At 40.9% G+C, this 25,642-nt stretch overlaps 2 protein-coding genes across 4 annotated transcripts; one reads left to right on the forward strand and one right to left on the reverse strand.

Moving 5' to 3' along the window:
- The first annotated feature begins 431 nt into the window (after nt 1–431).
- Nucleotides 432–15,950, forward strand: LOC137601100 (NAD(P) transhydrogenase, mitochondrial-like). 2 transcript variants are annotated; one of them, XM_068323227.1, is made up of 23 exons: nt 432–695; nt 993–1,075; nt 1,349–1,514; nt 2,763–2,992; nt 3,754–3,953; nt 4,038–4,125; nt 4,218–4,306; nt 4,390–4,577; nt 5,507–5,640; nt 5,729–5,920; nt 6,401–6,551; nt 7,419–7,580; nt 7,673–7,783; nt 7,861–8,006; nt 8,158–8,353; nt 9,655–9,888; nt 10,289–10,449; nt 11,402–11,581; nt 11,652–11,811; nt 14,004–14,085; nt 14,950–15,068; nt 15,403–15,518; nt 15,602–15,950. In XM_068323227.1, the coding sequence occupies exons 3-23, from the start codon at nt 1,385–1,387 to the stop codon at nt 15,746–15,748; spliced, it is 3,216 nt and encodes a 1,071-aa protein (XP_068179328.1). In that variant the 5' UTR covers nt 432–695; nt 993–1,075; nt 1,349–1,384; the 3' UTR covers nt 15,749–15,950. The 2 variants fall into 2 exon arrangements, with proteins under 2 accessions (XP_068179328.1, XP_068179247.1); XM_068323146.1 differs by lacking the exon at nt 993–1,075.
- Nucleotides 15,951–16,264: 314 nt separating this feature from the next.
- On the reverse strand, nt 16,265–19,450 carry dtwd1 (DTW domain containing 1). 2 transcript variants are annotated; one of them, XM_068323532.1, is made up of 5 exons: nt 19,035–19,450; nt 18,481–18,776; nt 18,209–18,346; nt 16,796–17,084; nt 16,265–16,679 (listed from the first exon to the last, which is right to left on the reverse strand). In XM_068323532.1, exons 2-5 carry the CDS (start codon nt 18,715–18,717, stop codon nt 16,450–16,452), a joined length of 894 nt encoding a protein of 297 aa, XP_068179633.1. In that variant the 5' UTR covers nt 18,718–18,776; nt 19,035–19,450; the 3' UTR covers nt 16,265–16,449. The 2 variants fall into 2 exon arrangements, with proteins under 2 accessions (XP_068179633.1, XP_068179565.1); XM_068323464.1 differs by having other exon boundaries at nt 18,481–18,781.
- Between the last annotated feature and the right edge of the window lie 6,192 nt (nt 19,451–25,642).

A 25,642-nucleotide genomic window follows, 5' to 3' on the forward strand; every position in this document is an offset into this window, starting at 1 on the left:
AACATGAAGAAAAACTCATTTTTACGAAGCTTGAACCGTTTATTCGATTGGTTTGCCGTGTTGCTTCAATTAAACTTTCTAAAATATAATGTCGGAGATTTTGTCACCTATTTTATTCTCCTAATCATTCGATCAGCTAAGTTACATGAAAGAATACTTACAAAGATGAGGTAAAGACCTAAAAGAGCATGAGAATAAAGGAAACGTTCATAGTTGTCCAACTATATTTACGTTCTGCGACGTCTCTTACGCAATGACGTCATGTAAGAGACGCCAAGGAAAATAAGTACTATAAATTATTAAATACATGCCCCCTTCTCTTAATAACTGTTCAGCGTTACTATTGTTATTATTGTTATTATTTTATTATTAAAGATGCATAATGCTCACGAGCAAATATTAAGAAGTAGAAAATTTATACACGTTTTTAAAGAAAATTAGTGAAAAACTTGTTAACAAAGCCTTTATAGCGCAATTCGTCCTTTAAATTGTCAAGTGATGTTTTCTTTGACTTTATCTTCCTAAAGGGTTGGTAATACGTGAGGTCACATGGCGTGCTATTTATACATAAATAGTGCCGCAGCAGTATCCACACTGCGGAAGGTCGTCCGTCTGTTCCGTCTGGAGTGAATTCTGCGTCGGTGACGCTCCTGCTACCGCGGCAGAGGGGAAAGTTGAACCTGGAAATCTGAAAGGTAAGTCTGTGTAAAAAGGACACAGTAAAAAAACAATTTGAGTTTGTGAATGTAAAAAAAAAAAAAAAGAAAAGAAAAAAAAAGAGAAATGCTGAAATAGGAGGAACACAGCCCGACTGTCATTCAGGGAATGAATGAGTGTTAAATAGCAGAGAATATGGGATTTGAAAGAAACTGTGTTCAGCAGCAGATTCCTTTAACCGTATCTGTCTCTCTCTCTTCTTTTTTTTTTTTAATAGCTGAGTGTTTCTGAAGGAGCAGCTTGTGCAAACATTTTGTTGTTTTTTTTAAATACAGCTGTCATGTCCTGGTCTGTCCCCTCCAGCCCTGAACATTTGATCTGAACATTGACTGGTTCACTTTGCTTCGACTTGGCACAGGTTCCTCTTTGTGCTGTTTCCTTGTCCTGTGTGTGTGTGTGTGTGTGTGTGTGTGTGTGTGTGTGTGTGTGTGTGTGTGTGTGTGTGTGTGTGTGTGTGTGTGTGTGTGTGTGTGTCCTATCCTGCAGAGCTGAAATGTCACTGCAGACTGTAGGCCCGTGTGGCTGATTGGGACTCGGGGGCAGTAATAATTACTTAGTTTTTTGCTGTTTAGCCATAGATGCAGCAGTATTTACTGAGGAACCACCTCTATTTGTCTGTGTTTACATTCAGAGCTCCAGGGACTCTCAGGACGGACGGTCAGAGACCATGTCGACCCTCCTGCGCTGCATCTCCACCTCTTCATTGATTGTGTTTCACCGAGGGATCCGTCAGAGGATACCAGGAAGGAGGAATTTCCAGACTTTCCCTGCATTATGGGACCAAAAGGCCTCTCGTGGTAGGAACAGGGTATTTCTATTTCCATGAATAATGGCATAAATTTCACCCGGGGACAAGCTTCTTCTGGCTGTTGTTTGCAGCAGCTTTCTAGAGCCGTTCCCAAAATAGTGGACGCAGTTGTGTCGCTGAGCTGCTAACATTTGAAAGTACACGGGAGGTCAGTTAAAGGTGAACTGTAAAAGTTTAACTACTGTCAGGCACTTTCTGTTTCCACATGCCGGTCGGTGGAGTCAGCCATGTTCGCAGGTCGTTGAGTGTTTGTAAAAGTTTTGTGTGTTCTTGGTTGGTTTTTATGTTTGAATTAGTGTGGGAGTGCAGGCCCCTGTGTGTGTTGTATTGGCTCAGGGCCAATCACCTGCTAATAATGTCTCCATGGCGGCGAGGTCACCACACCACGTGTGGAGAGAGATTTGTAACCTGACTCTGTTCCCAGCCACACAATCTCTACAGACATGCAGTCCTGTGCTGTCGCGTACTAAAATGTAAAGACTAGAGGACACACACAAACAGAAGCACAAGTCATACTATGGCCACGCCGTGACCCACGGGGTTCTGCCTCTGAGTGGCATCGGAAAATTCTCACCGAAAGAATATTTACTACCTGATAAACGTCACCACCATAGACAGGGCAGGGTTACAGGCCATAGTAGGGTTTTTACATTTAAAAACATCCTGAATCCTTTACTCAAAATTCCATTTATGAGGAACCCACTAAAGATTTATTAAATACAGTAAGACCACAATCAGAAATATGAAATGCGGACAACAAGCATCACGGTACTTATATTTACTGACGTTGATTGAAGCCACAGATGGACTGACCCTCTTGTTTTTTTAGTCTTCTATGGACTGAATGAGCAAAAACGTTTTTAAGAGGATGAGGTGATTGCAGCACCTTCAAAATACAATTTCAATACAAATCCAGTCAGTATTGATATGAGCTACATCAAATCTCATATTAATATTTTACAGCATATTGAGATACTGTAGGAAGAAAATTACATTTATTTGCACACAAATGGATGATGATAGAGTTCAGTGCTGCTTTCTAGAGGTTTGAGGGTTTAAAAAGGAACCACAGTTTAGAGAACCAATACAAAATCTCAAGAGAAACTATTCCAAAGCCAATCAGAAGCGAGGTTTCCTTTTGAAAGGATCTAATCGTCTTCTGATAGTGTTTAGTTTAATGCTTCCATGGCTGCTTTGCGTTTTGCAGAATCAGTGATAATCTTCTTTGTGTGTCCAGGTACACTATACAAGGACCTGGTGGTTGGCATTCCAAAGGAGACCCTACAGAATGAGCGCCGTGTGGCGTTGTCTCCTGCGGGGGTGGCGGCGTTGGTCAAACAAGGCTTCCAGGTGCAGGTGGAGAGCGGCGCCGGCCAGGAGTCCCAGTTTTCTGATCAGCAGTACAAAGACGCTGGAGCCTCCATCACTGACGTCAGCGGAGCCTTCGGCTCAGACCTGGTCCTCAAGGTTCGTACATCGCTGCTTGTTGGTCTGATGTTTGCTCTAGTTGTACTACAGTATTTTTCCGCACTGTAAGACACATCATATATAAGGCACACTGGATTATAAGGCGCGCTGTCGGTTTTTGAGACAATGAAAGGCTTTTAGGTGCGCCTTATAGTGCGGAATACAAGCAACCCTCGGTTTCCGACCACAATTCGTTCCGGAAGGCTGTTCAAATAGTGATTTGTTCAAATTCCAAATATTTTTCCCATTACAAATAATGTAAATGGTCTAAATTCGTTCCAAGACGCTAGAAAACTACATTTTTTCAACATAATATGTTATTTCATAATGTAATTTATATATCAAGTTGTGTAGTAATGAAACATATCAAATAAATGCAAAAGAATAAAGGAAACACGAGAAAGAAAGAAAAAAAAAAAGTCGGCGTAATGAGGTTAGCCTAGGTACGAGTTACCGTCGTCTTTTGGACAGAAGTTTACCGTACTGTAACTCGTACCACAGGCAATGGAACACAAATTAAGTGAAAAATTATTGAATACAGTAAACTAAAATAAAAAGCACATTACTGTTGCCTTTTCTTGCCCTTGGCGGCGAGAAAAAGGCATTTGTTTCGTATTCGACTTCCAAATTTTGTTCGACTTCTAAGACAAAAAAATTCCACATTTTTTGGTCGAATTCTGATTTGTTCGATGTCTAACGCGTTCGAAAACCAAGGTTTGCCTGTATACTGTTTATTTCTAACCTTTCTCATGCTGCTGTAGGTCCGAGCCCCCAGTTTGAGTGAGGCAGATTTCTTGAAGCCCAAATCCACCCTGGTGAGCTTCATCTATCCAGCACAGAACCAGGAGCTGATGAAGAAGCTGTCAGAGAGGCAGAGTACTGTACTGGCCATGGACCAGGTTCCCCGAGTCACCATCGCACAGGGTTATGATGCGCTCAGCTCCATGGCCAACATCGCCGGGTAAAGAAACAAGATTAAAAAAAATTTCAGCTGCTCAGGAGTTTCTAAGTCATCATTAACGTGACTGGAGGGTTTGTTTTGTAGGTACAAAGCTGTGGTTCTTGCCTCAAACCACTTCGGGAGGTTCTTTACTGGTCAGATCACAGCTGCAGGAAAGGTTCCTCCAGCTAAGGTATGGCAAGAACATCAACACAACAGAATGAATCTCCCACAGAGTTCTGTTTAACTCCCACTAAACGTGCACTGATGTGCTGTTACACACAGGTCCTTGTCATTGGGGGTGGGGTGGCTGGTTTGGCAGCAGCAGGGGCAGCCAAGTCAATGGGAGCCATTGTCAGAGGATTTGACACCAGGTATAAGATGGAAGGGGCAACATCATTGTGTTTAACACTGCAGATGAGGTGGTTGTGATGGTGTAACCTGATTGGCTGTTAAGGCCGGCGGCCCTGGAGCAGTTCAAGTCATTTGGGGTCGAGCCTTTAGAAGTCAACATCAAGGAATCCGGGGAGGGGGTCGGAGGCTACGCCAAAGAGATGTCCAAGGAGTTCATCGAGGCTGAGATGGCTCTGTTTGCTAAACAGTGTAAAGAGGTGGACATTCTCATCAGCACCGCCCTGATTCCAGGTCAGTCACACTCGGAAACTCCTCTTTGTTTTTGTTTTTTTTACGTGTTCCTTGCATGTGAAATTGATTGAATGTGAAAGAGATGAGACCAATAAGAATTACCATCCACCTGAGAAGTGATCATCTTAGCCTAGTGATTGTCAAAGAATGGATTTAATAGTTGACATGTAGGTAATCCCATCAGTCAGCTGTCAGCTGATCAATGCAAAATAAATAAATAAATAATGAAGCTACAGAACCACACCTGGTTTATCGGTTTAAAGTCTTTGAAGGAACAAGTATTTTATCATCATGTAATAAAAGACATGAATATTTTCCTCACAAATAAGACAAAGCTTAAAGAAGGATGACTACAATATTTTCTGCATCCTCTTTAGGATGTACTGACACATATCTTTATGCTAATAATTGCTAATTAAAGAATGAATTCTAATGTAATGCTTAGGTAGATGTCTGTGATCATCTTTTAAAGCTGCAATAGATAACTTTTTATTTAATTATATTTATAGATATTTTCTCCAGGAGTGCATGGACAGATGATCTGTGAAAATATCAGACACCTTTAGCACCATCTAGTGTTCTAAATGCTATTGGTAATGATCCACCAATCGGAATCAGGAGGTGTGTCCGACAGAGGTGTGCTCTTCCCAAATATAAGAACTTCCTCTTTGGGGAGGGGCTTAGGATGACATCTGACACTCCCCTTTCCTCTGATTGGTGTTTAAGTTTCAGGTATGGTGGATTCGTGTAAAAGGCATCAGGAGCAAGCACTAGATGGAGCTCACTGATTGTGTCACGAGAACATCTTCACAGCGTCAGAAAACACAACAAAAGCTTCTATAAAAGTTACCTCCTGCAGCTTTAATGTGTTTAAATTATTAAATCCTTTGATGAATCTCATCTTTCACCTGCTTCATATTCCTTCTCAGGGAAGCGGGCTCCCATCTTGATCAAGAGAGAGTTTGTGGAGTCCATGAAGGACGGTTCTGTGGTGGTCGATCTGGCAGCAGAAGCTGGGGGCAACATTGAGACCACCAAGCCTGGAGAATTATACGTCCATAAAGTGAGGTTCTGGATTAACCAAAGACTTTGATAACGGAACCAAAGAATACATTTGAATATATTTAAATTATGATGTACTTTCCTACCAGGGGGTAACTCACATCGGCTACACTGACCTACCCAGTCGCATGGCCAACCAGGCCAGCACTCTGTATTCCAACAACGTGGTGAAGCTGCTGAAGGGCATCAGCCCCGACAAGGAATACTTCCACTATGAACCCACGGATGAATTCGACTACGGAACCAGTGACCACGTCATCCGCGGGACTCTTGTTATGAAGGTGTGTTTCCATTAGTAACCGTCTACTGGCAGCTCCCATCACTGCTGGAATCCTCTCTCTCTCAGCATGAGCTGTCATGCTAGAATAACGGTGCCAAATGAGGACTAAAAACCCCCAATCCCAGCTGGGAATATTTCACTCTGGACTCCAGGAAGAATGTTATGAATGTTTCAAAATGTACTTTTCTGAGAACTTTGGCTCCGACGCTTTGTTTACGGTAGAGAAAGCATGGAAACCTCAACAGGAGATATCGGTTTACCTCTGGTTAAACTGAGAATTATTCTTATCCCTTAAAAGGCAATTTATCTTTCAAAACCACTGTTAACTGGTATGTGATTGGCTTCCTTGTTGTAATCCCCTATGTGGTCCCTGATTTTGTATTTTGAATACAAATCCAGATCGCCCACAATTCAAGGAGTCTCAATGCGCGCTTCTCACGCAAAACTGTTGATGTCCTTTCTGTTTCTGTGATATGTCCAGGAAGGAGAGAACATGTTCCCATCTCCTCTCCCCAAAACAGCCCCCGCGCCCCCGGTGAAACAGAAAACAGTTGCAGAGTTGGAGGCTGAGAAAGCAGCTGAGATTTCCCCCTTTAGACGCACCATGACCTCCGCCGGCGTCTACACGTCAGGTCAGACACAGACACAGGTTCACGTTGAGTTATTCAGGATTTGTCAGAAAATCTGTGGGATTATTTTTCTCCATCCTGTGGGACAGAACCTTCACGACTAGAATAAAATGTAATTCATACAAATGTATGCAATTAACTGATTATTTCAAGGAATCATCGTTAGTCATGTCATTGTGAGAATCTCTAAACTGAACTGTTGTTTAGACACAAATAATCAATTTGAAAGCGTTCTATTGGGCTTTACAATATTATTAATTGATAATTAAAATGATATGTCAACCTTAGTTTCAATTAAATCCTTATTTCTAAAGATTATTCTTTATAGCTGAGAGCCCTGAGATCACTAGTTCTTAATTATAATAATAATAATTATAGACATTCCATGAATACAAGAAGAACATATTTGTCACAAAAATTTGATAAACAAAGTTTTAGAGAAACTATTATCATCACAGTTGTGTTTTTTTTTTTTTACATTGTTTCGATGGTAAAAAAAAGACTGGTGGACAAAAAATAACTAAAACTAGAAACATTTGTCTACTATTATTTATTTATTTACTTCATTTTTTAAATTATAATTAGTATTTCTTTTAACCGTTTAGCCTGGCTCTTAATTGAATCTTATTTATTTAGTTAATTACAAATTTATTTATTTACCTTTTTAGATTGTTTTTTAATTTAATTTTATTTATTTGATTATTTTTACTTTTTCAATCCGGCCTTTAACCTTGTTTTATTCCTTTTTTTTTTTACTTCTACTTTTTTACTGTGTGTGTGTGTGTGTGTGTGTGTGTGTTTGTGTGTGTGTGTGTGTATGTGTATGTGTGTTTGTGTGACATGCGTGCATGTGCGTGTGTCTCCCTGCAGGCGTGTCTACGGCTCTGGCTCTGGGCATCATCTCCCCAAACGCCGCCTTCACTCAGATGGTCACAACCTTTGGCTTGGCGGGGATCGTGGGGTACCACACAGTGTGGGGGGTGACCCCGGCGCTGCACTCCCCCCTCATGTCTGTGACGAACGCTATCTCAGGTCAGGAATCACCGTCAGATAGTTTATGTCTGCAGAACATTTTCTGTCACATCAGGTGGTAACTGTTTTTTATTTTGTGTCCACTCAATCAGGACTGACTGCAGTGGGGGGTCTGGTGCTGATGGGTGGGGGGCTCACGCCCTCCTCCCTGCCTCAGAGTCTCGCTCTTTCTGCCGCTTTCATTTCCTCCATAAACATCGCCGGTTAGACACAAACACAAGAATCATCACTGCCCACATGATTAAAGGTCTGAACGCCCTGACTCTGTTCTTCCATTCAGGCGGTTTCATGATCACCCAGAGGATGCTGGACATGTTCAAGCGTCCCACCGACCCCCCCGAGTACAACTACCTGTATGCGCTGCCTGCCGCTGCATTTGTTGGTGGATATGGCGCCTCAGTGGCTGCTGGATACAACATCGAGCAGGTGACCCGATCCAGAACCTGTTCCAAAATGTTGCATATTGTCAATTCTTTCTGATAATATAAGCTTCATTTACTTGACCTCACTATTACCAGACTCAAACAAACACGTGTGACTTTTGTGTGTGCGTGCCTTCTTCTCATTTTACCCCCAGATGATGTACTTGACCTCAGGGCTGTGTTGCGTCGGGGCCCTGGCAGGTCTCTCAAACCAGGGCACCAGTCGCTTGGGGAACATCCTGGGCATGATGGGCGTGGCGGGGGGCATCGCTGCTACCCTGGGGGCCCTCAAACCCTCACCGGAATTGCTCTCGCAGATGTCACTGGCAATGGCCACTGGGGGAGCCTTAGGTAGGGACAGGCTCCATCACTGATGTACAAATGATGTCACAACAGATCTGGTTGTCGAACCTTGTGTCTCTGAGTTTCAGTACAGTATTTTCCACACTATAAACCACACTGGATTATAAGGCACACCTTCAATGAATGGCCTATTAAAAAAGATATATATATATATATATAACATATATAACATATGTGTGTGTGTCTATATATATATATACATATATACATATATATATATATATATATATATATATATATATATATATATATATATATACATATACAACATAATATATATGTGTGTGTGTGTGTGTATATACACACACAGATATATACACACATATATTAAATTGGGCAACACGGTGGCACAGTGGTTAGCGCTGCCGCCTCACAACATGGAGGACCCGGGTTCGAGTCCAGCTCTGTGCGGAGTTTGCATGCTCTCCCCGTGTCTGCGTGGGTTCTCTCCGGGTTCTCCAGCTTCCTCCCACCTCCAAAAGCATGTGCTTCAGGATGACTGGCCGGTCCCAAATTGAGTGTGTGTGTGTGAGTGATTGTTTGTCTCTATGGGGCTCCGGAGTGTCCCCCGCCTCACGCCCTGAGACCGCCGGGATAGGCTCCCCCGCGACCTGCATCAGCGGATTAAGCGGGTTAAGAAAATGACTGACTGACTGACACATTTAAATATATATACAGTATATGTATTTTATTTATATAAGGCGCACTGGATTATAAGGCACACTGTCGGTTTTTGAGAAAATTAAAGGTTTTTAAGTGCTCCTTATAGTGTGGAAAATACTACAAAAACAATAAAGTTCTATCAGCAGATTGTTTGGGACGCTGATAGACCACCATGAATGACCTACATTTGTTAATCCTTGCATGTGACTTCTCCGATCTTTCAATGCGTGAATTCTTCGCTAATTCCTAACAGATCATCAGTCGCCCCGTACAGAAAGGGGGATGAGTGGATTCTGTCATCGTGTGTGAACGCTGTATGTGTTAATAGTGATTTAAAAAGACAGGATGATGAATGATGTCACCATCAGAGCACAAGCACGAGGGTTTACTGAGTTTTAAATTAGTGTCTCTTATAGCTCAGGGCTCATTGGACCAGCTTTGAACATCAAGTCCTTTTGATGGGAGCCCTGCTAGTGGAAACAGGCGTTCGCCTCCTCTTCAACCCTTTTCGTGTTCCAACAGAGAAGTCTGGCCTGTTGTTATTGATTCAGCGTGATATGAAGTCGTAATTCACTGAGATTTACTGACAGCTGTCTGCTTTTTTACTATTCTGGGCTGATCTTCAGGTCTCACGATTGCCAAACGCATTGAAATCTCCGACTTACCACAGCTGGTGGCGGCCTTCCACAGCCTGGTGGGGCTGGCAGCCGTCCTCACCTGCATCGCAGAGTTCATGATCGAGTTCCCCCACCTGGACACCCACCCGGCTGCCAGCGTGCTCAAGACTGTGGCCTATCTGGGGACGTACATCGGAGGGGTGACTTTCAGTGGCTCACTAGTGGCCTATGGCAAGCTTCAAGGTAAATCCATCCATACGTTTTAGACAATGTTGTTTACATTCTGATATCTATATGAACACAGAGTTTAGTTTTCTGGAACTGATTATGTCTTTCATCTAGCTAGAGCTACAAATCCTCCAGTAAATCCAGGCCTGGACTTTGTGTTAGCGTTATTTTACATTGAATCTTTCTGGTAATTTGTTTGTTGCATACTTGTGGTTTGTGGAGGCTTGCTGCCTGATTTGTGCAGCACAAACCCTCAGACAGCTATTCAGAGGCCTCCGTAATCAAAAGACATTCGACTCTGCTTAAGAGAAAAGTGTTCGTGTTGTTTGTCTTGTCAAATTGTTTCCATTCGCTTCACAAGAGACAAAGAGAAACATTTCTAGCTTTCTGAAAATGTTCGATATCATATTTTCAGGCATCCTGAATTCTGCTCCCCTGATGTTGCCGGGACGACACGTGTTAAACGCCAGTCTGATGGCGGCGTCCATGGGCGGCATGGTGCCCTTCATGCTCAGTACCAGCTACGGCACTGGGATGGGCTGTCTCCTAGGGGTGTCTGGGCTCTCGACTGTAATGGTGAGCATGAGAGCTTCACTGATCTGAGGTCAGCGGGGTCACGCTGTCACACACTCTGATTTAAAAGTGAGGTGAAGCTCAACTCTGTTGAATATTGCAACTCATTCTGGAGACCAGTTCAAATTCAAATTCAAATTTTAAAAAAACTTTATTTGCTCCCAACGGGCAATTAAAAGCACATAAAACAGGATTGGTGCACAACAAAGAAATGCAGAGTGCAAAGAGCAAAGAGCAAAAACTAACACTAAATTACAAAATAAACAGATATGTACAATGTAAACAGCTATATGCAATGGTGTAATAAATAATATATAAAGACACTTCACATGCTGGCAGCATTACGTGTGTTAATATTAAAGGGTGCAAAAGTGTAAATATACAGTGTAAACATAAACAGTGTAAACATAAACAATAAACATACATAATAATGAAATACTGTAATAACTTAAATACACTGTTAATGTTTAATAATAACTCAAAAGCTAGTTATTTTAAAACCTAGTGGTTAAGTTAGTTAGTTAGTTAGTTAGTTCAAAAACTAGTCATTTTAAAAACCTAGTTAGTTTAAAACCTAGTTAGTTAGTTTAAAACCTAGTTAGTTAGTTAGTTAGTTTAATACCTAGTTAGTTCAAAAACTAGTTAGTTTAAATTAAAACATAGTTACTTAGTTATTACAAAACCTAGTTAACTTAAAAACCTAGTTATTTTTAAACTACCTATTGAAAAACTAGGTATTTTAAAAACACAGTTTAAAACCTAGTTAGTTAGTTAGTTTAAAACCTAGTTGGTTTTAAACCTAGTTAGTTCAAAAACTGCTTAGTTCAAAACCTAGTTTGTTCAAAACCTGGTTGGTTAATTAGTTAGTTGGGAAACTAAAGTTTTCTTGATGTCTTTAGAGTTATTTACTACTTCCTTGTTTTTTTCCTGTGTAACACCCCCCCCCCTCCCATAGGGCGTGACCTTGACAGCGGCCATCGGGGGGGCCGACATGCCGGTGGTCATCACTGTGTTGAACAGCTACTCTGGATGGGCGCTCTGTGCTGAGGGCTTCTTACTGGACAACAACCTGATGACCATAGTAGGAGCTCTGATTGGCTCGTCGGGGGCCATCCTGTCCTACATCATGTGTGTGGTGAGTAGACCCCCCCTCCGCCCCGACTGAGGGAACGCTCACCGCTGAGTTGTTTCCCCTGTCTCTGAAGGCCATGAACCGCTCCCTGCCCAATGTGATCCTGGGGGGTTACGGCACCACCTCCACAGCTGGGGGGAAGCCCATGGAGATTGTGGGAACCCACACTGAGGTCAACGTGGAGCAGACCATCGACATCATCAAAGAGGCCAACAGCATAATCATCACACCAGGTACACACAGCACCATCATCATCACACCAGGTACACACAGCATCATCATCATTACATCAGGTACACACAGCGTCATCATCATCACACCAGGTACACACAACATCATCATCATCACACCAGGTACACACAGCATCATCATCATTACATCAGGTACACACAGAATCATCATCATCACACCAGGTACACACAACATCATCATCATCACACCAGGTACACACAGCATCATCATCATCACACCAGGTACACACAGCATCATCATCATTACATCAGGTACACACAGAATCATCATCATCACACCAGGTACACACAACATCATCATCATCACACCAGGTACACACAGCATCATCATCATCACACCAGGTACACACAGCAGCATCATCATTACATCAGGTACACACAACATCATCATCATCACACCAGGTACACACAGCATCATCATCATCACACCAGGTACACACAGCAGCATCATCATTACATCAGGTACACACAACATCATCATCATCACACCAGGTACACACAGCATCATCATCATCACACCAGGTACACACAACATCATCATCATCACACCAGGTACACACAGCATCATCATCATCATCATCATCATCATCATCACACCAGGTACACACAGCCCAGCGTCCTGCTGGGATTTGAGTCATAATAATGAATAATAATTAACATAATGGTTCTATGATAACTGGGTAAGTTGGAAAGAATTTTTTTGTAATTGTCAAAATAATTAATGCATTTTTATTTTGTGTGTACCTTTTCTCTCCAAGTTTTCTCCTTAAAATGTGAGCTAAAGCTTAAAACACCACTGACCCAATTAAACTGCAGCTTTATTTTGGCCAAAAACAGAACAAAGTAGGTGAATTCAAATTGTTCAAACATAATCCTTCCAAAATGATAAGGCCTTTCTTATTATCTTTCAGCAAAAACAGAATTTTTTTAGTATTTTTTGGATCTTCTGCAGTCCAGCTGCAACTTCTCTGGATCAATACCATCAGTACTGATGGATCAAATAGTTTTAACAGCAGGTTTGGGACAATTTGAAGCTTTTTCAAAGCATTTCGGTTAAAAGAGTATCTGTGTGTGATCAAGGCTGATATATGTTAAACACAAGAGGGAGCAGTTAGTTTGTCCACAGCCACCTTGTCTCAACCGACACCCGCTCAGTGTGTGTATGAAGGACAATTTGTGTAATGGGGGTGTTGTCAGACAGCAGGGTGGCTGTGAGGGGGGGCCTGTGTGAGAGGAACCACACATTGCTGTTGTTCTCTAGTGGCTCCAAAGCGATACTGGGACATCTGTGTGGTCCCACATGTTGGTCTGATTAGACAAACACTGAAACGTCATAGGTGGGATTGATTCCAGACTCCAGACCTCTCTATGTACCATCAAAAACAAAGTAGAAAAAAAACTATTAGAGGTATTTGATGAACTCCAAGAGGCACCTGACCGCCAGGGGTTAAATAAGAGTCCTCTGCACACAGGGGACTCAAAGACTCACCTCAAATGCAAAAGCATTCTTAGAAAAATGTGTCTGAGACCAGCGAGTCTATGATTTATCATTCTTTCATCGATGCTACATCGTTCTGCTTTCTGTCCAAATGGAATCAGGATCAGCATCCTCAACCCAAATGTGAACTGAGTTTGTAACAGCTGAACATTTAAATCTGGGGCATCTGGATCTTTATTTGGATCTGCAGCAAATTCTGCAAATCCAACCACCTTCACCAGGTTTCTTTTCCTAAGTGGGATGCATTCATTATTCCCTGGAAAATTACAGAAAACACTGAAAAACTCAGTTTTTTCACTCATTCATCTTCATTACCTGCTTCTTCCACTGCCACGGGTTGTGGGGTTGCTGGCATTTAAAAAAATTTGGTCTGTTTATTGAGATCCACAAAAAAATGTATTGCCTTTCATTTTAGTCCAACACCATTCCTCCCACCAAAGGTGATGGAAATACATTCTGTAGTTTTTGCAAAATTTGTATATCTCTGCTGACAAACCAACAAATGGGTGAAAACATGACCTTTGTGGCAGCAGACAAAAATAAAGCACAAATCCAGAATCAGGAAAGTTATAAAAGAAACAGTAAGAAAACTAGATAAAATATTATTTATACTGTATAACCTATAACTCATTTTTAAGGCAGCTGTATGTTTATTCTACTCTGTTTTGTGGTTTAGGTTGGGGTCTGTGCGCAGCGAAGGCCCAGTACCCAATCGCAGACATGGTGAAGATGCTGCAGGAACAGGGCAAGGCCGTCAGGTGAATGTCTAAACCAGGGGGGTCAAAGTCATTTACACAGAGGTTCACGTCAGCATCACGGCTGTCCTCAAAGGGCCAGATGTAACTAATAAATGTAACTAAATGTAACTCAGTGTAATGTAACATAAACGTAACTACTCCTTAATGTTAAATAACTTTGAATTTATTACTTATTCAAGTCACAAACATTACAGTTACACAGAAAAAATGTTTGTTTCTCTGTTTTAACATAAATCCTTTTAATTTGTCAGGTTATTAAACCCACAGAACTCCATCAATCAAGGATCAAATTATCAATGAATAAAGAAAAATAACATCAAACACAAGTTAGGACATTAACTTTGTTCACAATGTTTTTGTCAGAGTTTAAAGGGGCTTTATTACTGTATTAATTCATAATTTATTGATTCTTAATTTCTCTTCGGGGATTACTAAAGTATACTAAAAAAATTTTTTTTGGTGGGGGGAATTTATTTTTGGTCAAAGCACACTTTTTATGCTCTCACAGGCCACATAAAATGATGTAGAGGGCCACATTTGGCCCCCGGGCGTTGAGTTTGACACATGTGCTCTAAACACAGGAAGTGCCCTTTAACACATTTATTGGACTTACATAACTCTTTCATGAAGGAATTTTTCACATCCAATCAGGTGAATAACAATCGTGTATTTCTGCAGATAAAAACAGTCTCAATATTCCATCACGTCCTTCCTCGTTTGCTCTAGTCTAGACAAACACCTGAATTCCTTTGGAAAGAGACAGATACATGTGTTCTTTCTTCAACTACAGGAGCAGGACATGGAGCTCCAATACAAATCAATCATATTGATGAAGAATAATGTTTTTGTGTCCATTTGCAACAGGTTTGGCATCCATCCTGTTGCTGGTCGTATGCCCGGCCAGCTGAATGTGCTCTTGGCTGAGGCTGGCGTTCCCTACGACGTGGTCCTGGAGATGGACGAGATTAATGAAGACTTCCCAGGTAAGTTCGGAAAACATTTTCAGAGACAATTATTGGAATAAATAAAAAATGTAAGGCGATAGCGTTAGATCAATTAAGAGTATGAATCACATCCACATGTGATTTACACTTCGAGCAACCTCGTGTCTGGTCTTGTTATTTAGGTTGCCGTGTTATCAGGGCAACTTCCTTGTTTTCTTAGCAACCAGGCGTTCGATCTCTGACACATGGTTCTGTTTATGACAGAGGAAGATAGGTATGGTGTCGCACAACATCCGCGGATGATTGCAGAGCGTTTTGCGAGTCTTTTTTTTTGTGATCATCTGTGTTGTGTATAAATGTTTGTGGTCCACAGAGACTGACTTGACACTAGTCATAGGAGCCAATGACACGGTGAATTCTGCTGCACAAGAAGATCCCAACTCCATAATTGCCGGCATGCCTGTGCTGGAGGTGTGGAAGTCGAAACAGGTTTGTTTTATTCATTAAAAGTTAGAATTATTCACCAATAACATCTCCACGTTACAAAAGTTGACTTTTCACCTTTGCCACAGGTGATCGTGATGAAGCGTACCTTGGGCGTCGGCTATGCTGCGGTAGATAATCCCATTTTCTACAAACCCAACACGTCCATGTTGTTGGGAGATGCGAAGAAGACGTGTGACAGCCTGCAGGCCAAGATCAGAGAGACCTTCTACTAGTGACCAATCAGATGAGTTCGTGATTGGTGATGAACATCACTGATTGGACAGGAGCGGTCAAGTAGAGGCAGGTTGACACAGAACTGACTCTACAGCAAATGTGATTCTATTATACAGATGAAGTTTCATCCAGAATATTTTTGAAAATAACAGAAGAAAAACTCATAAATGTATTCATTTGTAAATAAAATATTAAAATGTATCTGAAGTCGGTTGGTTTTTACATTTCGGTGTGTTCAGATTTCAAGGAGGGATCATAGTCAGTGCCCTTAATGGAATAAACTTGGACCAGCAAAAGAAAAATACCATGAAAGAATAGCTTAAACCCAAGTTGCAGCAAAATCCAGTTTTAAGCATCTCATGTGAAACATGAGTCATTTCTTTTGATTAAATCACAATAAATTTCATTAATCTGTCTAAAAGACTAAGACATTAACCTTGTCTTTGTTGTAATAGTAAGATTTTGATATCAGTTTTTTTTTCTTCTTGCATTCACTCATGATTCAAATGCACCTCAACTTTTCCCCCCACTGATTTTAATGCATATTTTTATGCAAACATCACACTTTAAAAATAAAAGTATCTTACCAAATCAAAACCACTTGGCAGTTAAGTAACATGAGACACATTAGGATATGATTCACACGAATCAAGTCTTCATTTATAGTTCATGAGTTTTTTTTAACTGATTGCAGGTCCTCTCAGCATTTTCCAGCAGAGACCTTAGCTTTATTGACAAGTGAGTGCAGGTAGGAGTAGAAGAAGAGAAGGTTGTCATATTCTCCATTGTACTCTTGAGCAAGGCAATGCTGGTGGAAGTCGTTCAGGAAGTAATAAATAGCCTCGATGGTAGAGAGGTATGTGTCTGGTTTGCCCTTCTGGTGGCGCCAGAAACACGTTTTCCTTGTCGTCAGCTCTACTCGGAGAAAACCTGAGAGAGACACCAGACAAGCATGCAGAGCAACATAATGAATAGTGTTATAGGTGGAATAAATACACCTCTGTAGCGTTCTTTGGAAGGTTAGACAAATCAAATCTCATTATTACCTTGAAGTCTCTCGTCTGTGCTGATCTTCTTGGTTTGGTTCCACGTGCTGTCGATGAAGATCACCCTCTGTAGGGGAAGCCTCCTTGACTCCAGGCCATTTGTTTCCTCTGGATTCTGTGATTCCAGGCGGTCTGCAGTCTGGGTGGCATTATGATCGTCTTCAGTCTTCAGCCTCTTAATGCGAGGTTCATCAAACGAGGAACGTGACTTTCTTTCATTTTGGTCGTGCAAACACTGCAGCATGTCGTGGACTGACACAGCCCCTGGACCAGGGAACACCAACACCACCTGGAATGGGTGGAGATGCAACAACGCCCAGATTGAAGCGCCAGCGTACAAGCAAAGACAAGAGCAGGGAAAAAAGGTGCTTTTCAGATTTGCTCCATCAGCAATAAGGTTATTTTTGGGGGGATATATTTCAGAAGCACTGAATATGAATTTCAAAAAGAATAAAACAGATGAGAAGGCAAGAAAATAAAATCTTCCGTTTTCCACAGCAACAAGTATATGTGGCTTGTGCACAAAAGCCACTGTTAATTTTGTAAGATAATTCAAGCATCTGATTATGTTCAATATATACTGTACAGCAGAGAGTAGGAATATAAATGAGAGGTATGGCTCTAAACCAACTGTTTTAAAATATAACATTAATAAATGGAGAAAGTAATAATGTCTATGGAAGGAATTGATGAATTTGTTTTTTGTATGTGACAAATTGAAAAATCTATAAGCTTTATATTTTTTAACAGTGGAAATGAGGCATTGCCATATTTAACATGAGGCCTTAGAGAATTGAAATGGGCAGCTTTCATTTTGATATGTATTATTTAATCCTAAGCATCAATGTCTGATAGTTCAGAAATCTGGAGATGTTTACATATGATCAACAATAATCATTAAACTTTAGGTGAGACCATAATGGATATGCACTCCACCTAATCTTTATTATAAAAACTAGATGTATTGTCTCTGTCCTTGCATTATTATGTCCAGGCTTGCGCTTGCTAAAGCACTTATGCATCACTTGCCCGGAATGAACTTCAAGTCACCCTAAATTTGGAATAAATTCCATCTGTTAAACTTCTAAAATCAACCTTGACAGAAATATTTAACTGTTTTTAACCACATCCTTTTTTTAGCTGTCAGCCTGTACAGTATTAACTTGTTCTGTTTGTTAGCTAGCATACTCTAATGTGTGTAGTACGTCATTTATGGTGTAGTTTGTGGCCTTGTCTTGTCCTTGGTGTATTGTGTAACTCTTTGCCTTCTGTCTTGACCAGGACTCCCTGGAAGAAGTGTCATTGTAACTCAATGGGACTTTTTCCTGGTTCAATTAAAAAAGCAACAACTAACAGTACAATTTCACAAAGCAAAAGGTCTTAGACATTCAATCATACTGCCAAACCATTTACCTTGTCCTTTTCAAAGTCAGGTATGCAGGGGTAAGTGTATATGGTGACATCACTGGGTGCGAGGATTTTGGCATGGATTGCAGTGCTCTTTCCATCCGTCTCGTTGGGATGTTTGATGATGTCTACTTTCAGAGGGAGCTTGATGGGAGATGAAAGAGGTAGTTTCAGGTCCAGGTGACGACATGTCAAGCCAACAATGTGCATAATTTATAGATCTTACACACGAGCCATAACTCAGCACAGCTGAAGGCTTCTCCAAAACAGTTACTCACCTTTACTGAAGGAATTTCTTCCGGGGTGACACCAACTAATGTGCAGCACGTGTAGCAGAAGAACATCCTTGATCCTCCACATTTGGAGCATTTCAACCTGCCTTTCCTCTGTGCTTTCTCAAGCACTTCCTGGGACCTCAGTTTCAGACCTGGTAGCAGTTGCTCGGTACACGCTGGAGCCTCCGATGAATCACTCGGGGTTGTTGCTGGGTGCTGGGATGCATCCAGGCTACTCATGCTTGCTCTATAAATGTTGACAGGCTGGAGCTTGAGTATGTGGGCCCACACTTTCACAGCTGAACTACAACGACAAAACAATGTCTAAATGAGCAGACAGAAATAATGCAACATTTACATTAGGGAGTGCTATAATGTGGAAAAGCAATTTAACAAAGCAGCAGTTGTTATTTAAAAGGTCATTCAAGAATCTGTTTCAAACATGAGCTGGAGAGACTTGGAAGAGTCACAGTATTAATACAACAAGCAGGTTTATTGTTTGGCTGGTGACAGTACTACTTGTACTATTGTTACCACAAGACATACTGAAGACTGACCTTATTTGACTGCTCATTCAACGTGACCTAAGCAGTGATTTTTCTACCGCCTGCTGGACTCGCTGTGCAGAATGTTCCCTCCCGCTCTCGTATTCTTAAAACTGTTTTCCCTTTCGGTCAGTGAGAACTAGAGGTTTACGGTACAGCTAACGGTGCTGGTGACGCTAGCTACTGATAGCAGCTTTAGCACTAGTTAGCCGAAGTTAGGCTAGTTTGCCGCCTAGCAGACAAGCAGTAGCTAACGGTGGGAGGTTAGCTTAGCATCGGATACATTAAAATAAAACTGATCTTTCTGTTTTCAAATTAATTAACAAATAACAGATTATCAACTAACTATTCACATATCAGAAAGACGTGTCTACCGGTTTATACTGAAGTGACGTACTACTGAATTGTTTCTTCCCTACCGGATGTGATGCTTCATAGACCGGAAGTGGTATTTGCTCGCGTACTTGTTTCTGGTCTCTTTACAATCTCACCTGCAGCGACTATACAAGCTATACATGTCCCGCCTCCCTCGCTCACTGATTGGTTCAAATTAAGTTTGTCGCCGTAACTCTAACCAATCATCACTCCTTATGGTGAAACCTTCCAGCACCCGGTGCCAAATGCCTTTTTGGTGGTAACGCTTCATAATGTAAGTACAGTACTGGATTCTTTATTTATTTTAAGTGAAAGTCATATGATTCTTATAGTACTGAGATGTACGTACTTCAAACTGCAAGTATATGTAGTTTTCAGGGTTATGATTATTATAATTTAAGTTAGTGCACTGGCGTCGCGCCCGGAGTGTCCCCTGCCTTACCCCCCCAGCCAGCTGGGATTGACTCCAGCACCCTGCGACGAGCGGAACGAGCGGGTCATGAAGATGAATGAAAGAATGAATGAATAATTAAAGATTTTACTTTAAGTTATTTTCATTATTACGTAAAGATATGCAGTGTGCGTAAGTGCATAATAGTTGTCAACACCACATAAACTCATTGTCCAAGGAATAAACAGCTACAAAACAATTCTAAATTATTTCAACATGCCAGCAGACAATTTAACAATATAACAAAAATGGTTGAAGAAAAAGCTTAATGAGTGGGAACCTAAACAGATGACAGTGATTCAAGAAAAATAAATAAAAAAACCCTGTTTTTGAAAACTAAAAGTATCTAAAAGGTTCAGAAAATTTTCAAGAATGATCAAAAAATAAATGACATCTTATTTGGTCATGTTACAAATACTCTCTGTGTCCTACTGTCTCTGCAGAATCTGTGTGTCCAGGCTTGTCTAATGTGGTTGTTAACATTTCTGTAAGAGATCTGTTGGCCAGCTCTGCTGATACAAATCATTGTGACTTCATTGGGCTGACTGTGTCAAAGATTGATCCAACTCAATGTTTGTGAGATCCAAAAACTGAATAGACATCAAATGGTCTCTACCAGCTGACAGTCTCGCCACAAACCACAACCTTTTAGCTTTTGTACATGTAACAAATCCTCTGGGCAACCTAGTTCAGTCTGGCTATACCTTTTAATTTTTGTATGGTTATGGAATGTACCGTGCCATCCTTGTCTCATATTTTTGCAGCAATTAAAATAATGCAAGTGAAATTGAATAAGATAATTAAGAGAGCAATCAATTCAAGTTGTTTTCAGTCTGCTACAACAGAAATGTAATTCCGATTAAAGAACAGTGAGCTTCACTTTTAACTGACAGTTCCTTATAGAACTGCACCTGAAAGGTCGGGTCAGGGAAATCTAGCTTTAAATATTAGTACGCAGTTGTCTTGTTAAAACCCAGATATGCATGGTGTGTTATAACGCAGATTGTTTTAATTTAGCTTTGAAAGACACCTGAGCTGTGGTAGATTTTATGAAACAGGCAGTTTGCATGCAGCTTTGCATGCAAACAGATGTGCATTGAGTCAGGTCTGACGGTATCTGTGAAATTAGATTCCAAAGAAGGAAATATCTGCCAAATGTGTACTGTGAGTGAAGCTGCTTTCAGAATCATGGCAGCAAAACAATATTTATCAATATTAGTCCTACTAATGAAACCAAGCATACCTGTCATCACTGTTGGGTGTGTTGCTGAGTGTTGGGGATGGTTTTCTCGCTGCAGCATGGAACCATGATTCAGGACATCATCTGATGGTTCTTCTCTCACTGGTTACAGCAGTTATATTCCCCGAAACTTATATTAACTTTTTATTTTTGCTGTTTTCGGTAGATATTTATGTTCTTTACTACCCTTGTCATGAAAACGTCAGCTGATACATTCTGTTCCTCTGTACTCTGCTGTGTTTTAATGCACTCTTTACAGATGACATTAATTCAGAATGATTTTGCTCAGGAGAAAATAAAGAAAATATACAATATTTTCTAAAAATTCACCTTTATTAAAACCTGGAAAATATTATAGGTCTACCTAAATCACACAATCACACACAATCTCTCTTGAAGGATGTTGGGTTGAAACATGAAATTAGTTCTTGTTTAGTTGCATCGGATCTGAGACAACAGAGTAAATGGTAGTAAACCAATCACCAGCTGTGCTGATGAAAAAATGAAAAATGACATTTGAAAACTGTATCCAACATCAGCGTCAACATTTTATCAGGATTACTCATGGGCCCTAAATTCAATAGTTTTCACTGGGACTTTTTATTTAGTGGAATTACTTCCAGTCCGGTAACATGATATATGAACAGGGTTCAAAAATTTGCTGAATTAATGCCAGCACTCTTATTTTAATATGACAGTTACTGAGATTTCATTTTTTCAAAGTGGACAGTGTATTTAGAAAGATTTATGCGCACTCACAGGCCCTGAAATTAGAGCTAAGCACTTTTGCATGTGCTTTTCTGTTTACTCAGTGGGAAATAAAAACAAACTGATGGGCTGTTGTACAGCAGGTAATGAATCTGATAGAGATAACCTTATTATCCAACATTTACCACAATGTTAATTTATTATAATGCTGGTACATTGTAAACTTGAATTTGCCTCCGTTCTAATAAGTCACTTTTCTTCCCAGGTTGGTTTGATTTTATAAAAATATGTTGACCTAAGTGTTTAAGTGTTCTTCAGCAGGAAGTTATGACATCTGGGGAAATGAAGCATTCTTAGCAGATTAATCATATTATTAGAGATAGATAGATAGATAGATAGATAGATAGATAGATAGATAGATAGATAGATAGATAGATAGATAGATAGATAGATAGATAGATAGATAGATAGATAGATAGATAGATAGATAGATAGATAGATAGATAGATAGATAGATAGATAGATAGATAGATAGATACTTTATTAATCCCGGAGGAAATTGTATATATCCACTGCTCAGGCATTACATAACGAATAATACTGGATAAACACCAGGAGAAAAACAAACCCTGACAACACAGGACATACCACAAGACATACACTACACTAACAGACAGACACATGCAGCACTAACAGGACGTATATACTAAACTATAACTAAAATATAAACACTATGAAATTAAAAAATAAAAAGTATAAAATTTAAAAAATATAACAGTATTAAATTAAAATATAAACAGTATAAAATGAAAATATAAACAGTAAAAAATTAAATTAAAATATAAAACAGTATGAAATTAAAAAAAATATAAACAGTATAAAATTAAATTAAATTAAATTAAATTAAATCCATTCAACCCCGTGCTGACCTCGCCACCTCCCCCCCGCTCCTCCTGAGAGAGTCATTGTACCCCCTGATGGCACGGGGCACGAAGGAGGACCTCAGCCTCTCTGTGGAGGCGCTGTGTGACAGCAGTCTGTTGCTGAAGGTGCTTCTCTGCTGGGAGAAGGTGGTGTGTAGGGGGTGCCTGGTGTTGTTCATGATGGCCCTAAATTTAGACATGGTCCTGCTCTCCAGAAGCGTCTCCACAGAGTCCAGACTCAGCCCGACCACTGAGCCTGCTCTGCGGATGAGTCTGTTCAGATGGTCCATATCTCTTTTCCTGGCCCCCCCACCCCAACACACAATGGCGTATGACAGCACACTGGAGACTACGGACTGATAGAACATGAGAAGGAGCTTAGGACAGATGTTGAAGGAGGCCAGCCTCCTCAGGAAGTACATCCTACTCTGCCCCTTCTTGTACACACAGTTGGAGTTGAGTGACCAGTCCAGTCTGCTGTCTAGCTGCAGTCCCAGGTACTTATAGTTTTCTACCACCTCCACCTCACTGCCTTTGATGATCACCGGCTGTGGAGAGGGAGGTGCCCGTCGGAAATCCAGCACCATCTCCTTTGTCTTGGAGACGTTGAGCTGGAGCTGGTTCTGTTGGCACCACTCCACGAAGTCAGCCACCAATGCCCTGTACCCCCCCCATCACCCTCCCGGATACATGCCACAATCGCAGTGTCATAGAGGAGTACTTCTGTATGTGGCATGTATCCGAGTTGTGCTTGAAGTCTGATGTGTAGAGGGTGAAGAGAATGGGGGAGAGAACGGTCCCCTGTGGCGCCCCCGTGCTGCTGGTCACCATAGAAGACAAACAGTCCCCCATACGGACGTACTGGGGTCTGTCCGTTAGGTAGTCCGTAATCCAGCTCACGAGGTAGGGGTCCACAGCCATGGAGGTCAGTTTGTCCTGTAGGAGCCGGGGCTGGATGGTGTTGAAGGCACTTGAAAAGTCAAAGAAGATTTGAATGATGAAATGAAAAAATGATTTACTGGTATGAAGCATTGTACTGTATTTAGTCAGTAGGGCGACACCTGCTGACTAAATATCAGGTACCTCATTGAATGAAAGGATTAAATCTGATTTAGAGCTTCGAAGCTCTGAATGACTTCCTCATTTAAGTTATCCATACTGTTTTTGGTGGTGAAGGGGGGTTCGAACATCTTGCGTTGCCTGTGCTTTGACAGGCTGATCCTTTATCGACTGCTTCTTCTGCAGTATATTGACCTCTAATACACTTGGTCTGTCATGGCTTTTGTCTAATAGCACAAATCTTCTCAGTAATCCCTATAAACACGGACAATAAATGTAGAACACTGATTAAAGGCAGACAGAGTGTTGACAGGTTGTTACTTGACCAAGTGAAGTTGTGTGACTCATACGCTGTGGATGTTTCTGACGTGTTATTATGCCCGCCAAATAGAGCAAGATGCTGAAAACAGTTTGCCATGGAAAGCTTCAAAAATAACGTCAGAACATTTCAAACACATGAATAAGACTACAAGGAAAACTGACACAAAAACAGATTAGGTATATATGAGCATCATTCACCAGCTTTAAAGCTAAAAACCCCACTTATGAGAAAGTAAAGGCTAACTTTCATCTTCAAATTAAACGGCAAGAAGTACAAGTATATGTAATTTCTGGCTGGGGCAGACACTCATGTGGAATTACAACATGTTGAACTTGTCTTGGTTCTAAATATTTCAGGTGATGAGATAATAACTTGTCATTTTTGGCCATTTTTCATCCACTATAGTTTATAGGCTTCTTTGATAAATTTAAATATGATAGTGGCTCAAAATCTAATGAACTTAAAGCAAAGCAAGTAAAAAAAATTCTATCTGATAACATGAGAGACATTCTACCATTCAACTGCAATGATGTGCTATGATTCAGATCACAAAATACTGGCTTTTGCATCAACTTAGAACCTCTTGAATTGTACAGTATGTTTAGTGGTCGGCTGATAAGAATATTGTCTCTTAACTAGTGTTTTCTGCTCTTTTTATGTTGTAATTTAGCCATTTGAGGATCTTTGTTTTATCTGCTAGTTTTCCAATTCAGTAAAGTACCCTTTGAAGTCCAAGTGTCTTTATTTAACTCCAGTTTTATGGTGAAACAAACAACTAATCTTGAATTATTGAATATCCTGGCCAACTATAAACATTTCCTTTTAATTAAAACATGTTATTTCTTTGTGGGTTTAATTCAATATCTGGAAATAAGTGCAATATTGTGGTGAGTTTGCTCGTCTTTCACTGGAGGGGGTTCCACATGAAGGTCTGCAAAAACAAAGAATTTCCGATGTTGCATAACCACAGATTCCCTCTGGGGAGCTGAAGGCTTGTGATCCTGAAATGTTGAAATGTTTCAGTTCATTTGTGCCCCCCCCCCCACCTCCCATCACCAGTGCCTCTCCTCTCTCCTGGTGCCCCCAGACCACCACTCCGCCTTGCACGAGACTCCACACCGTTTAACACCACTTTCCTTATTTTGTTATCATCCCATGTCGTGTTTGTCTCACTCCATCCTTCCATGAGGTGCCCCCCCCCCCAAAAAAAAAAAACAGCAACAGACTTCCTCCATCCACCCTGCAGACGCTGCCCTCGTCTGCACGAACTGTTTGTAACACGGGACACATGTGGGGGTTCTGTTTTCATGCCTCCACATCAATGCAAATAAAATACTACTGCTGTAAAAGCATGACAACAGCAGCGTCTTTATTTTTCCTGGGGGTGTCAGTCAGACCGCACAGTAGCCCTGAAGCCGCTCTTTGAACGGCGATCACGCAGCGGTATGTGTGGCATATGCACAAACATTAACACTATTTTAAACTGATGTGTAAAATTGTACTTCTTCTGTGATTTAAACCCAGATGTACCATCTGTCTCCA

The sequence above is a fragment of the Antennarius striatus genome, chromosome 1 (assembly GCF_040054535.1).
Source record: "Antennarius striatus isolate MH-2024 chromosome 1, ASM4005453v1, whole genome shotgun sequence".
Taxonomy (NCBI): Eukaryota; Metazoa; Chordata; class Actinopteri; order Lophiiformes; family Antennariidae; genus Antennarius; species Antennarius striatus.

What these genes read in the sequence shown, in the direction of transcription:
- LOC137601100 (XM_068323227.1), top strand. Translation starts at nt 1,385, where the DNA reads ATGTCGACCCTCCTGCGCTGCATCTCCACCTCTTCATTGATTGTGTTT. An exon ending in GGACCAAAAGGCCTCTCGTG is followed by an intron (nt 1,515 to 2,762) that starts GTAGGAACAGGG and finishes TTGTGTGTCCAG; the next exon opens with GTACACTATACAAGGACCTG. An exon ending in GCGGGACTCTTGTTATGAAG is followed by an intron (nt 5,921 to 6,400) that starts GTGTGTTTCCAT and finishes TGATATGTCCAG; the next exon opens with GAAGGAGAGAACATGTTCCC.
- dtwd1 (XM_068323464.1), bottom strand. An exon ending in AAGAAATTCCTTCAGTAAAG is followed by an intron (nt 18,347 to 18,480) that starts GTGAGTAACTGT and finishes TCTCCCATCAAG; the next exon opens with CTCCCTCTGAAAGTAGACAT. An exon ending in CACAGACGAGAGACTTCAAG is followed by an intron (nt 16,680 to 16,795) that starts GTAATAATGAGA and finishes TGTCTCTCTCAG; the next exon opens with GTTTTCTCCGAGTAGAGCTG.